Raw genomic sequence first — 14627 nt, forward strand, 5'->3', positions numbered from 1 at the left:
CTATTACTTGTTCTATTCTATTCTATGTATATTATGTAACTTGCTAGTAAATAGACCTATCTGTAGCTTAAAAACTGGCACTTTAAGTTATCATAATTAAGATAAATTTTTTCTATGTGAAGTGGTTTTCATGTAAGCCAATGTGAGCAAACACCACTGAATTTTTCCCATTACTTGTTTATCATGAGAAGATCTTGAAAACAGATTCTAAAGCAGAATTAAAAGGGATGCAATTTGCAGATTATCTCAGGGGAAAAAAGGTGTTACTTGCTTTGATGTCCAAATGTTGCCTTTTACAGATATTAAAGTGGAATTTCACTACTCCCCGTGATGAATATATTGAGCAGCTAAAAACTCAGATGTCCAGTTGTGTGGCCAAATGGCTACAAGATGAGATGTTTCATGCAGACTTTCAGCACCACAACAAAGCACTGGCTGTTATGATTGAGGTGAGTTTGGATCTGTGGTAGTAGGTGACGTTGTATAGAATTATTTTCTGCTATGAAAGATTCTGCTTGAATTAAAATCAAATAGGAATTCTCTGATAAGCCAGGGATTGTTGTTCTGTGAAGCTGAAACCTTAACATACGTAGAAATAATTTTCAGAGGAATGATGAAGTTGATATTGAGTTTTGGAAGAAGGGAAAAATTCCTCACTAGAGGCTTCTCGTAGAGTTTCAGAAAGCTGTGTAAGTTAAAAGTGAGTACTTACAATTCTAGGAATTGACCAATAAATGCAGACCATCTTATTGGGCATAGCTTTTCCTCAGCCTGTGTTCTTTTCTTGAACAGTGTATTTCATTTTGCACAACCGCCTCTTTTTTTTTTCTTTCACTTCAAGCACTTGGAGAGTGAAAAAGATGGAGTCATCAGCTGTCTGGATCTAATCTTAAAATGGCTTACCCTGCGGTTCTTCGATACCAACACAAGTGTTTTGATGAAAACGCTTGAATACCTTAAATTGCTTTTCAGTTTGCTGAGTCAAGAAGAGTATCACCTTACTGAAAATGAAGCATCCTCTTTCATCCCATACCTTGTCCTCAAGGTATGGTTCATTGTACAGAAACTAACCTTATTTTTCATGAGGCATAGCAGGACACTATCAAACACTGTAATATGTTTATTACAAATATATTGTAAATGGACCAGTTGGTGGCTGGTCACAAGTGGTGTCCCCGAGGGTTCAGCGTTAGGGTCCTTTCTGTTTAACATCTTTATGAATGACCTGGCTGAGGGGATTGAGTGCACCCTCAGTAAGTTTGCAGATGGCACCGAGTTGGGTGGGAGTGTTGATCTGCTTGAGGATAAAAGGGCCCTACAGAGGGATCTGGACAGAGGTCAATGGACTGAGGCCAATTGTATGAGGTTCAACAAAGCCTAGTCCTGCACTTGGATCACAGCAACTCCATGCAAGATTACAGGCTTGAGGAAGAGTGGCTGTAAAGCTGCCTGGCAGAGAAGGGCCTGAAAGTGTTTTTGACAACTGGCTCAATATGAGCCAGCAGTGTGCCTTGGTGGCCAAGAAGACCAATGGCATCCTGGCCTGTATCAGAAATAGTGTGGCCAGCGGGACCAGGGATGCAATCATCCCTCTGTACTTGGCACTGGTGAGGCTGCACATCAAATACTGTGATCAGTTTTAGGCCCCTCACTAAAAGAAAGGTGTTGAGGTACTATAATATGTCCAGATAAGAGCAACAAAGCTCTTAAATGGTCTGGAGCACAAATCGTATGAGGAGCAGCTGAGTGAACTGGGGTTGTTTAGCCTGGATAAAAGGAGGCTTGGGGGAGACCTTATCACTCTCTACACCTACCTGAAAGGAGATTGTAGCGAGGCAGGACAAGGGGAAATGGCCTGTAGTTGTGCTGAGAGTATTTAGATTGGATACGAGGAAAAATTTCTTCACTGAAAAGGGTTATCAAGCATTGGAACAGACTGCAAGGAAGGGGTTGGGTCGCCATCCCTGGAGATATTTAAAAGACATGTAGGTGTGCCACTTAGGGATGTGCTTAGTAGTGGACTTGGCATTGTTAGGTTAATGGTTGGACTCGGTGTTCTTAAGGGTTTTTTGCAATCTAAAAAATTCTATGAATTTTTTATTGCATATTTGCCTTTAAAAGCCATTTACCAAAAGTTGATTTTGCATTGAGAATAATTCTGGCTTTCCTAATGTTATTTAGACAAATTGACAGTATCATGAGACTGTATTAAAATAGTCTGTATTTCCCCTCCCTTTTTTTTTTTTCTTAACTTTTCCACTAGGTAGGAGAACCGAAAGATGTCATCCGCAAGGATGTACGTGCTATTCTGAACAGGATGTGTTTCATCTATCCAGCCAGCAAGATGTTCACTTTCATCATGGAAGGAACAAAATCCAAAAACTCAAAACAGCGTGCAGGTGAGAAATGGCATGATGAACTGGGCAGTTGCAAAGTACTTGAAATTGCTTTGGTTTTCATCTTGAAAAACCCAGTGTGTGATGTTTGGTGGAGTGAGATTTGCCTATGTATAGCTTTTTATGCAAATACTTGTTAAGTCTTTAGAGGATCGGCTCTTAAAGTAGTCTTGCATTTTATTTTTGGTGTCTTTGTACTTTCCAAAGATGAGTAATCTTTTTTAAATTCCTATCAGCATTAAGATTTCGAGTCTCCCTTGCGTAGGCTTGTTGTCTTATTGAAAAGGTGCTAGAGATAACAGTGACAATACTATCGTCCAGGGGACTAAGGGAATCAGTTAATCTGATCAAGACTTTGGGAACTAAATGTCTCTACTCTGTACATCTGTCTCAGCTTTATTGTAGAAAGTATTTGTGGTAAGGTGTTTGTGGTTCAAACAACTCCTTAGTCACCTTGAGAATAGCTCATCCTGATGTAACCAGAAAGTGGAATTACATACATAACATAGCATTGCAAGCTCACAACTGTCTAAACTACCTAAATGTGAAGTTGACTGTAATATTGCTCATATACAGTAATGGGAAATGTTTGAAGGGTGTAGGGATGACTGACAGCTTTTAGTCAGAAGTTTTAGTTTACTATTCATCCCATAAATCACCTAGCAGTATATGTATCAGCAGCGTTGTGATTGACACTTCTCTACAGTGAATGTTCAAGTTGTGCAAGCAACACAGAAATTGGGAGGGTGCTCTTCCCAGCAGCTTTAAACTTGAATGTGCACATGTCATTTTCTTCCTTTAGAATGCCTGGAAGAACTTGGTTGTCTGGTTGAATCCTACGGCATGAATGTATGCCAGCCAACTCCAGGGAAAGCCTTAAAAGAGATGGCAACTCACATTGGTGACAGGGACAACACTGTGCGCAATGCTGCACTGAACACCATTGTGACTGTCTATAATGTTCATGGTGACCAAGTGTTCAAGCTGATTGGAAATGTGAGTGTAACTGGAAATAAGATTTTTTTTATTACTAATTTTTTCCAAATAAAAAATAGGGAATTAGCACTGTTTTGCCCACAATTGTTCATGGTACATCTTGCTGTTGGTGTCAAGAGCATTTTGTAATGTTGAAAATAACTTGCTATACCATAGATCGTCCAAAAATTAGTTGATTACTTTCTGATTGTGGGAATATATATAACCTGGAGGTTCATGAATGAAAAACTAAACCCATAGATTTTAATAAGAGTAACAACTTGCTTTATAGTCAACTTTATAGGTAACTTTTGTGACTTAGAATGATATTTGGATAACTTAATTTGGCCAAAAAGGCTAGTTGTTGGGGCTCCATCAAGTACTCTTGGCATTTGTTTTTGTCCATCTCCAACTGCTCTGCTGTTGAAGTCTGGTAGGTTTGGTTTGTTTGCTTTAACTTAGTGTGCTCCAGTACTTAAGGTCTGTGGCCGTACTGTGTTGCTCTGTATTGCTGCTGTTTTGTTCTCTGGAAGTCATACTTAGTTGTGTAATCTAAAATGCAGTAAAAGTTAAAGGTGGTAAGACTCAGTTTCCAGTCTCCAGCAATGGAAAGCTAGTTCACTGTGTTGTCTAAAATTACTGTTCTTAACAGGTTAAGTATACTGAATTCTAATGTGAATCAAAAGCTGTTAGACCATTTTTTCCCCTGTTTTATTCTCTGAATTTGTGGTCTTGGTAATGTTTAGCAGCATTTAGAACTTATTTTAACTGTTGTTCAAAGTGCAATCTGCCTCCTCCTCAATGTTATCTAGTCCATTTGCTTTTGAATTTTCAAGGTTAAGAACTGTAGCACCTGAACTATTTAGCCCCTCCTAACCATAGCTTCCAGAGATTCAGTATGGTCAATCTAATCCTGAAGTGTACGGCTTTTCAGGAAGGATTCCAAATCCTAGGGATGCTGGAGAGTACTTCCCACAAAATTGTCACAGCCACTTCAATTGAAATGTAGTTATTGGTAATCTGTGGTCCTATAGGTAAGCAGGTAGTAAATGTGATTCTTTTCACTGCATGAGTTGGAGTGTTCAGCTGGCTTACCTTGTGTTCAAGTTGAATTATGGGTATATTGAACAGGTCAACTGTTAGAAGGACCCTGGTTTCTGTGGCAGAGTCTGTAGTATTAAAGCATTGCCTGGGCTCCTAATAGGGGATATAGAAAGGTGAAGGGGGTTTTTTGTTTGGTGTTTTGGTGGGTTTTTTGTTTGTTTTGCTTGGTTTTTTGGTTTGTATTTTTTAGCAATATAAGCAACAATTAGAAACATATGATAGTGTCATAGTTTGAATTCAAGATGATTTGTTTCTTGGAAATTATGTGGGCTAGAAATTGCTGTATTCAGTATTACAGCTTGTCAATATGAGTTCATTAGCTTCTGATGTAGCATCTTACAGTCCAGAGTAGCTCTATTAGATTGCTGCTGGATGAAAGTATTGACAGTTCCTACCCTTGGTATTAGAGAAATTCAGTCTGCTGTAGTAAATGGTACACCTCCTGTAGGTGACCAAGATTTCTAAAAACTGTACAATTCAAACTGAGTGAAAGCGTTGTGTGTTACAGCTTTCTGAGAAAGACATGAGCATGCTGGAGGAAAGAATCAAACGGTCAGCCAAGAGACCGTCTGCTGCTCCAGTGAGACAGGCAGAGGAGAAACCTCAGCGTACTCAAAATATCAACACTAATGCCAGCATGGTGCGGAAGGGACCAGCTGAGGACGTGTCCTCCAAACTCAAGTATGTAATGATGCATTATGATCTGTAGCCTGCATAGTGTATGTGCTAATATCATGTCTGGCAATGTTGTTTTAGTTCTTGTATCATCATCTTTGCATGTTGTGAAAATTGGCCAAATAATAGAAAACAAAATGTCTGAATCTTTTTTTTGTCTTGTCTGTCTTGAAATCTTTCTAAATGGTCTTGTGCCTTTTTTCACTGCTTCTCCATGGACAGAATTATGTATCGCACTTATAGGATGTAAGTACTGCCCACTAACTCCTTGGTAGCAAGGCTCTTGTATCTTTCAATTTCTATCCTAGTCGTCCTTTTCTGAGGGTGACAGATTTACCATGGCCAGTTCTAGGTTATTTACAGATCTCTAACTTAAAGAAACAAAAAATACTGGTTTCTGCCAAGGTGACTATAGCTCATACTGCAGACAGACATGGCACTTTCATGTTAGACAGCTGTTAGAAATATTGGGAGATATTCCTGTGTTACATCAAACTTGATGTTGATTGGGCCCTGTTTGTAACTTGTTAGGGCAGGCACAGCACAGAACTGGATGAGCATGTGTGAATCATAGAGTTTGAAGCAACTCTCAGAGAGAAAAAGCTTAGAAACAGTGTTCCTGGCTACCTCCCTGCTCATTAGCTTGGAATAAAAGTCTCTGGGAACAATGTACTAGAACATTTCCTTGAGAAATCGAATATACAGAAAAAGTCATGTGGGACACTGGGACTCGTAGGCTCAGCTGAGCTTGCAAGGCTGTTATGTACATATGCATCCGTCATTTACAAAAACAAACCCCAAAACCACTCCAATGCTGTGTTCCATTAATGAGCCACCTGTCACGGATACAGGGGGTCTCATGGTGAGTTAAAAGAGAAACTAGGAAGGCAAGTAACTGGCAGTTGTTTTTCTGGCCTACAAAAACTTGTTTTACTAATGGCTAGGGAAGAGGCAAAGGGAGCTATTAAGGAATAAAAATCAGAATAAAATAAAATCAGAACTTCAAAATCTGTGCTATTCTGTTCTGAGAGCTTTAGGGCTGCCAGTGGATGCTAGTGCTAGTGCTCTTGCCCCTTGTGTATTTATATTAAACACCTCTCTCCTGGTTTCTGTAGCCAAAATCGCAACATGGGCAGTCACTCTGAGACAACGCATACAGTTCCACGGGAATTTCAGCTGGATCTTGATGAAATTGAAAACGACAACGGTAGCGTCAGATGTGAGATGCCAGCACTTGTACAGCACAAACTAGATGACATCTTTGAACCAGTCTTGATTCCTGAGCCCAAGTGAGTCTCGTTTTAACACCTGAGTGAAACCAGTAGGCCTACCTAAAAAGTCTTCTGAGAAACTGAATTGACTGTGCTAGTTTCTACATTCAGACTTGTTTATGTGAGAAGGTAGTGTCAGCTAATTTGGAGAGAGATATCAAAGCGACAGTTTGTACTGAACTGGAGTCTGGAGAGCAGTTATTTCTAATGAAAAACCTGAGTTCTGCTTATGTGTTTTATTAGTAAAAGGATCTGGAGTTTGTAATTGCATCATCAGTGTCTTTACAAATAGTGCAACAGACGTGTTAAAAGGAATTATACCTTCCTTGAATATCCCCTGTGAAGGATTGTCTTTTTCCCTTGTCTCTAAGCCATCACTGCTGTATAGCAGTTCAGTGTAATTTAGAGCAGTCTCTCCAAAGAGTAATGAACCTTGCTTTCTTCAACTGTTTAGAATCCGTGCTGTGTCCCCACACTTTGATGACATGCACAGTAACACAGCTTCTACTATCAACTTTGTCATTTCTCAAGTAGCCAGTGGTGATATAAACACAAGCATCCAGGCTCTGGCACAGGTAAGAGAATTAAGGTAGCAACTAATCACACTGTACTGAACTATTTATCTGCGAGGGTGATGAGTTGCACTGTAGCGGAGCTATCATGTCGGGTGACATGGACTCCGCTCAGAATCTCCCTGGTGACAAAACTAAGTGCACAGGGGCCATCTGACTCGCTTCAGCAATAGAAATTCCACTTGGATGATGTAGAGTACACTCTTAACACAGAAGCACTAAGGAAAAAAAGCATGTATCTGTTTTTGTCAAGTATCTGTGCTATGAGCTTGAAAAAGCCAGTTAAACCAGTGACACTTAACTTTTAAAGGTAAACTGTTTTACGCATCCTCAATGAAAGAATTGTCTTTCCTCATACATTTTATGTATTTCTAGGGTGGCTTTAACTATTTAGAAGTATTTTATTCAGAAGATTTCATTAAACTAACAATTCCAGAATCCATAATGCAGCATTTTATGTTTTCATCTGTGCGCAGGTTTGTAGATCTTTAAAAGATCAATAACTGGTTGTATTTGGATTAGCAGTAGAAGTCTGACTACTGATTTGAGGTTAAAGCTTAGAGTTACAAGTGCCGTGGCAAATGGATTGGTGAGGGTGAGACCTTTCTTATAGAAAAGTTTTATTAAAGCTATAGTTATTTTGCACTGTTCACGTTATATTGACTTTATTTGGGTGTTTTGTTTTTCAATCTTAGATTGATGAGGTTGTCAGACAGGAAGACAAAGCAGAAGCTATGTCTGGCCACATTGACCAATTCCTAATAGCTACGCTTATGCAACTTCGGCTCATCTACAATACACACATGGCAGATGAGAAGCTAGACAAAGATGAAATAGTCAAACTTTACAGCTGTATTATTGGGAGCATGATTTCGGTAAGGCTTTGATCTAAAAGTTAAGAACAAATCATTTCTGTGCAGAAGTTGCAGGGAAATGGAATATCTGTCCAGAGCTGACCTGTACCTAGGTTAGCTTACTACTGAGTCTTATTTATGAAGGTTTGTTGCTAATTGTCTGCTCACCAATGCACCTTTTGAGAGAAAGGGGGAAATGAGAAACTGGGGAAGGGAAAAAGGTCTGTTCATTGCATCTACAGAATACAGCCACTCTAACACTTCTATTAATGTTTTAATACTCCTTACCTTTAGAGTACTTACTTGGTGGCCTAAGAATTTTCAGAAGTCACTCAGTAGAAATTACTTTCTTCCTAGTTGTATTTTTATTGTTTAATGATGGTGAGGGGAGTGTCAAATAGCTTTGACAGTGTAGTTTAGATAAATCCCTATATTAGAACACTGCATGCAGGGAAAAAAATCTAATTTTGTCTTGAATTTTGTAGCTCTTTCAGATAGAGAGTCTGGCTCGAGAGGCCTCCACTGGTGTGCTGAAGGACCTAATGCATGGTCTTATTACATTAATGCTGGATTCTCGGATTGAAGACCTTGAGGACAGTGAGCAGGTCATCCGATCAGTCAACCTCTTGGTAGTGAAAGTTCTGGAAAAGTCTGATCAGACCAACATCTTGAGGTATGTAATGAAAATTTGCACAATTGCTGCTTCTCTTCACCAGTTCTTTTGTGTTCCTTGAATGACTGAGTCTATTTGTTAGTTGTTCTGTTAACAAACTATGATGTCTGTAGAATTTCAGCTGATTAATGAAGAACGGTCACTGATTTGACTGCACAAGCTGCAGAGCTGGAGACAGGCTAAACAAACCAGCTTAGTATGATTCTATGTGCTTTGTAGTTCATCAGACTGCCTCTAAAACTCTTTTTATATGGTGGAAAGAGAGAGCTATTATACAACATGATGTAACCTGCTGGACTAACCCCAGTATCTGGTGCGGTATTCTGTGGGGAGTTGATATCTTTCTTTTGTGTGTAGCACTTTTCCTGTGTAACTATTATAAGTTTCTTCCTTCTAGTGCTCTACTTGTTTTGCTGCAAGACAGCCTGTTAGCAACAGCCAGCTCTCCAAAGTTTTCAGAACTTGTCATGAAGGTGAGCCTGGAGTAGAGGTTTTGAGCTTGCTTGGTTTATCTGAATCAGCTGAGCTGAAAGAACAAATATACTTTTTATATAAAAAAGTGGTGACCATAACTTGTAATACTTCTCTCTTAGCTCTTATAATTAGGTGCTACATACAGTGACTTCATGTATGTCAGGAGGGAGCTCGACACCTGCTAGTTGTTTACAGAAGCTTGTGTTTACTAATACAAACTCCATGCAGAGGCGTGCAGTCCCTTGCTGGGCTTACTTGCTTAGGCACAGCACTGTACTATGGATTCAAGCAGTCCTGGCCTGGAGATGGCTTGTATCTTGCCATTCCTAAGGACAGGCAGAGTGAACATGCAAATGTCTGCATTTAAAGCATGGGTGCAATCTTTTTTTATATAATACCCTTTTGTAACTGGAATGATTTAGAGACAACTTAGGTGTTCTAAATGAGGCTAAACTTAAAGAATTTGCACTATGTGGGGGTGTACGTAGCATATATCTATGCTGCAACTTCTTTGTGCAGAGCATTTGATCTCCTGTTATTGGTGAAGCCAGTGCTACTTTTATGCATAAGCTGTAAAGGAGGATCTGGATACAGTGCAGCTAGTTATAAAGTATGTTATGTGCCAGTGCAAATATAGCTTGAACAAACAGACATGGTGTGTGTCTCTATGTGGTAGCAAAGTGAAATGGCTTGATGATAGTTTTGTATAATCTCCTTATATAATTAAATGCTTCGTCCTTGAGTTATCTTGCTTTAAGTCAACCTTTTGTTCCAGTGTCTGTGGAGAATGGTGCGTCTTCTTCCGGAAACCATTAATAGCATCAATCTGGATCGGATTCTACTGGATATCCACATTTTCATGAAGGTCTTTCCCAAAGAGAAACTGAAGCAATGTAAGAGTGAGTTTCCTATAAGGACGCTGAAGACTCTGCTTCACACCCTGTGCAAGCTGAAAGGGCCCAAGGTCAGAGCAGTCACTAGTCATGTGCTTTTAAACTGGATGTTCATGCAGTCTCTAAAGCTCTTCCTTCTTTTCTTATTCCCCTTTTTCTCCTTTTAGATCTTAGATCACTTAACAATGATAGACAACAAAAATGAGTCTGAGCTGGAGGCTCACCTGTGTAGAGCAGTGAAACACTCTATGGACCAGACTGGAAGCAAAGCTGATAAGGATACAGAAAAAGGGGCTTCTCGCACAGTAAGTAATGTAAATGTGTTCATTGGGAGAGGGGAATGTAAGGCAATTTATTTAAGAAACAACATCAACTTTGTGGTTGTGGAATATGAAGTAGTAATTGTATTTCCAACATGCAATGCATAGTGTTGGAAATGATCTTCTAGTTTCACTTTTACTTATGGCTGTTTTGGGAACTTGCAGTGTGTTTCTATTATTACCTAAATATTCTGTGCATCATATCCCAGGATGAAGTGCTTTCCAGGATATTCAGGTGCCTAGCATAGGTTTTATGCTACATGTTATTGCATTCAATCTACTAAAGTTAACCATAATCCAAGCAGGTTTTAAACAGTGGTTTTGCAGAATGAATCCTACAGCTTGATGATGTCCTTACTCTCATTCTGTGTAAGCAGTAGTTATGTAAAACCCTCATCACTTCAAGATTTTCTTCATCTTGGAAGCTGTGTATCCAGCTAGCCAGTCTGAGGGCACTGTGGGTTTGCCTAACTTCCCTTCATTTTTTTCACTTTGCTTTAGAAGTCTCCTTTTATTTATTTATTTAGGAGGAAAAGGCTTCAAAGGCCAAAGTTAACGATATTTTGGCAGAAATATTTAAGAAGATTGGCTCCAAGGAGAACACTAAGGAGGTAAGTGCTCCCTTCCTGCAAGGAAGAGGGCTTGATACATTAGAATGGTATGTGCAGCAGTTGTAGTAATGCACAGGAACTCTTCCCTCACAGGGTCTGGCAGAGCTGTATGAATACAAAAAAAAATACTCTGATGCAGACATTGAGCCCTTCCTGAAAAACTCCTCTCAGTTCTTCCAGAGCTATGTGGAAAGAGGTCTCCGGCTGATAGAAACAGAACGGGAGGGGAAAGGACGCATTGCCACTTCTACAGGTACACATGACAACAGAACTTGGTTGATTTATGAGAAGCAGAGATATAAGGAGAACAGCTGTGTTGCCTGGTAGAAACTGGTATTTGCAGATGTTCATGGATTTTGAAGCAACTCACATATTTTCTTGGCAGTTGCGTTGCTTCATGAGGCACCATTTGCAGGGATTGGGCATTCTTGTTTACAAAAAAAAAAAGTTACAGACATCATCAATCTAAATGTAGACAAGATCTGAAAGGCTTTGACACACATCAGAACCACTTATTTACCCTGTAGTGTGGGTTGAACATTAGCCTATGCTTCATGTGTCAGATACCAAGAATTGTTTCTGCAGTTCTCCTGTACAGAAGATTTTCTGATAGAGTGTTGATTACTGTGGAATCAAAGTTTATTTTAAATAACTTGAACTTTTTCTATAGCAGTCTTTCTGATGACCCCTTTCCAATAAATCAGCTTTTTAATTGGATAAATTGCTCTAAGTTTGTTAGTGAGTCTTCTCATAGCAGATGAGCACAAGTGAGTATTTAATGCAGTCTTAGGAAGGGAATGTAATACATTATTAGCTGGCAGTAAAAGCTGACACAGTCTGGCAAGACTGTCTTAAACTTTCATTTCTTTCAGATTTCAGTGTCCTGTGAGACTTTAGACTTTTTTCCTACTACTGTTCCTTCTCCTGTCTGTGTATTGTAAAGTACTTTAGGAAGACTGTACAAGTTTCTTTCAGAACCTCCTAAATGTGTTCTGATAATTGCTGAGTTTTCTCTGTTGGACATTATGGTTACTGATGATCCACATCAGCATCTTCCTCTCCCCTCCACTGTCGTCTTCAGCTGTCAGCCTCAGCACTATGTCTGGAGCTGCTCTTCTGCCACTTCTTAAATGTCTCTATTTCTTTTCTTGGCTTTCAACTGTCACTCTTGCAAGGAAATGAGAGGGCTGATATGCCTATACTAGTAAATGCAAATAGCTTGGTAGTTTATAGGTTGGTTGGTTGGTTGGTTGATTCTTCATTGCATTGTATTTCAAGGAGCTGACCAAGAGGCTTACACTTTTTGGATGTTTTTAATTTTAGTTTTTTTCTCTCCCCTTCCCCTCATCCTCCAGGAGTTTCTTCTCAGATGGAAGGAACATGTGTTCCTGCTTCTGCCCACACTGTATCTTCATCTGTAGGAAACACAAATGGGGAAGAAGTGGGGCCTTCGGTTTACTTGGAAAGATTAAAAATCCTCAGGCAGCGTTGTGGCCTTGACAACGCAAAGGTATTGTACTTGACAACTTTTGTAAATCCCATGGGGAGGCAGTTCATTTGCACTTTTTTTAAGAATTCAGATGACTGGTTTCTGTGTCCCAGAGATAGATTCCAGTCAATTGATGGTCTTTCATTGGCTTTAAACTCATTGCTTAGCCAAGTAGGCTTATGTTTTAGTCTGCTTTGTTTGCAGGACTGGTGTACATGCAGGTTGTTTATACAGCCTTGTAGTTTGGTATCTTCTCTTGCCACGTAGCTAAGTCTCAGAAGGGTTCAAATAACTTAACTACTGTTCTCAAAAGGTTAACATACATTATAGTTAGCTTTGCATGATTCTGACTTTATTGCTCCGGATCACGTGTACTCTATTGCTCCATCTCTCTCCTCTGTTTTTAGTGCTGCTTGTGAAGACAAAAAGCCATTGGTTATGGTTTATAATTCATATAATTCTTATATCGCTTTTGCCATCACCTGTCTTAACACTTCACTTTCCTTCACTGCAGCAGGAAGACAGACCACCTCTGACGTCCCTGCTCTCTAAACCAACAGTCCCTACAGTTGCATCCTCTACAGATATGCTTCACAGTAAGCTCTCCCAGCTCCGTGAGTCACGGGAGCAGTACCAACATCTGGACCTGGACTCCAATCAGACTCATTCCTCTGGCATTGGAACTACTCTGGCTTCACCCTCTTCTGCAGCAGCTAATATTGATGACTTGAAAAAAAGATTGGAGAGAATAAAAAGCAGTCGCAAATAAAGATGCAAGAGAGAGAGCATCACTGTTGCTTGGGCTGTCTTCAGCTTTAGTTTACTAAACTAGAAGTCTTCATAGTTAAATGGCCTCATTTAGGCCTAATGTATACAAACTGGTTTATGTATAATACAGTGGATTTTGGGGGGTTGAGTCATTGTGGCACAAGTATTTGTACATACTCTGCTTCTCAGTGAGCATCTCTTTGACAATAGAAGGCTGTCTGTGTATTAGTTTTAGTGTACAGACTTGTAAACAACCATCATCTTTCTCAGACTAGTTTCTCATAACTTGTTTTTATTTGTAAAATTGTCTTTTAAGATCTTTTCCTAGTTCTTAAGACTTAGAAGATCTTTAGTGGTTTCACTTTTAATTTTGTGAATTCTTCTCCATGTAATCCTTGAACTGTTGATTCTGTATGGACACATGGCATGAAGTAACTAATTTAAGTGTCTTTTGTAAATAAAGTTTGCATTAACTATACCAGCCTCTATAGGAACAGCAGTGACTGCTGGTTAGATAAGTCACTCTATTTCTGAATGTTAGTGACTGGGCATCTAGAAACTTGAACTAAGCTGTTCTTGACATGAATCTTGGGTTTTGGATATCTTATAAGGAAGATGAATGAATATATATACTATCTGTGGGTGCAGTCCTGAGACTTTGCACTCTTAATTCTAGGAGCAGTAGTGCATTTTTCATATAGTTGTTTTTTTTGTTTTGGAATATGTTTCCATAACTTGAGAGTAAGTTGAGAATATTTAGTTTGCTGAAATGCTTATTTTAAATTATCTAGTCCTTGTGATGCCTTTACTCAGATTAAGCTTAGTCCAATCTGTGTACAAACGCTTTTGTTGAGGGAGCCTGCTGCTGTTGATATGGAATAGATTAGCAGTGATGTACAGTCAGTGAACTCGTTTATCCTGAACTCATTTGGTTAAGCAGTCTTCCTTGTTGCAGGTAGACCTCACCACCACATTCTTTTTGCTCTTCAGCATCTGATGTCAGTAAACTCTACTATTTTGTATAACTAAGACACCCGGTAGTGCTAGTCTGTGAAAGCTGTAGCCACTGCTTTTCCTGTAAGAATGTCTTCTGATGACCCTTCAGCAGCTACAAGTATGAAGGTTAAGACATACACTGTGTAGCCTTTCTAGCCCTTTCATCATCTCTAAGGAGGTGATGTCTTTTCACATTACTAATGCACTCCCTTGTGAGAGCTGGTTGTGAAGCATAAATTGCACATTGTTGCACAGCTGGAACAGAGTTATTGAAGAGTTGGACAGGCAGGCTTAAAATAGCACATTTCTGCTCTAGATTTTAATCTGTTCCATGTAACTGCTGCTTTTGTTGCTTGCTCTGTGGACCAGTAGTCTCTGCATTAGGGCTGTTACTAAAACTGTCTTGCCTGATAACAGCAAAAATGTGGCTTTGAACTAGTACGTGTACAACAGATCTATGCCAGAGCTTCTGCAAATGGCTGAAATCTTCCTTTTACAGGACCCCTGGGCCGGGGTTGCAGTTGATGTAATACTGCTTGGTGCTTATGGTGATAGC

At 39.5% G+C, this 14627-nt stretch overlaps 1 protein-coding gene across 2 annotated transcripts in view; it reads left to right on the forward strand.

Moving 5' to 3' along the window:
* Positions 1 to 13553, forward strand: part of CKAP5 (cytoskeleton associated protein 5) — a 39935-nt gene extending 26382 nt beyond the window's left edge. Inside the window, exons 28-43 of one of the 2 annotated variants that reach the window (XM_010191829.1) lie at positions 300 to 449; positions 842 to 1045; positions 2264 to 2399; positions 3199 to 3392; positions 4984 to 5156; positions 6266 to 6439; positions 6876 to 6996; positions 7689 to 7868; positions 8333 to 8520; positions 8918 to 8993; positions 9770 to 9958; positions 10055 to 10192; positions 10735 to 10818; positions 10912 to 11071; positions 12174 to 12328; positions 12822 to 13553. In XM_010191829.1, coding sequence (XP_010190131.1) covers positions 300 to 449; positions 842 to 1045; positions 2264 to 2399; positions 3199 to 3392; positions 4984 to 5156; positions 6266 to 6439; positions 6876 to 6996; positions 7689 to 7868; positions 8333 to 8520; positions 8918 to 8993; positions 9770 to 9958; positions 10055 to 10192; positions 10735 to 10818; positions 10912 to 11071; positions 12174 to 12328; positions 12822 to 13076 — 2577 coding nt within the window. In that variant the 3' untranslated portion in view covers positions 13077 to 13553. The remainder of the gene's footprint in view (positions 1 to 299; positions 450 to 841; positions 1046 to 2263; positions 2400 to 3198; positions 3393 to 4983; positions 5157 to 6265; positions 6440 to 6875; positions 6997 to 7688; positions 7869 to 8332; positions 8521 to 8917; positions 8994 to 9769; positions 9959 to 10054; positions 10193 to 10734; positions 10819 to 10911; positions 11072 to 12173; positions 12329 to 12821) is intronic. The other variant, XM_010191830.1, reaches the window with a different exon arrangement.
* Positions 13554 to 14627: the final 1074 nt, after the last annotated feature.

This window comes from Mesitornis unicolor, unplaced genomic scaffold, assembly GCF_000695765.1.
Source record: "Mesitornis unicolor isolate BGI_N332 unplaced genomic scaffold, ASM69576v1 scaffold12279, whole genome shotgun sequence".
NCBI lineage: Eukaryota > Metazoa > Chordata > Aves > Mesitornithiformes > Mesitornithidae > Mesitornis > Mesitornis unicolor.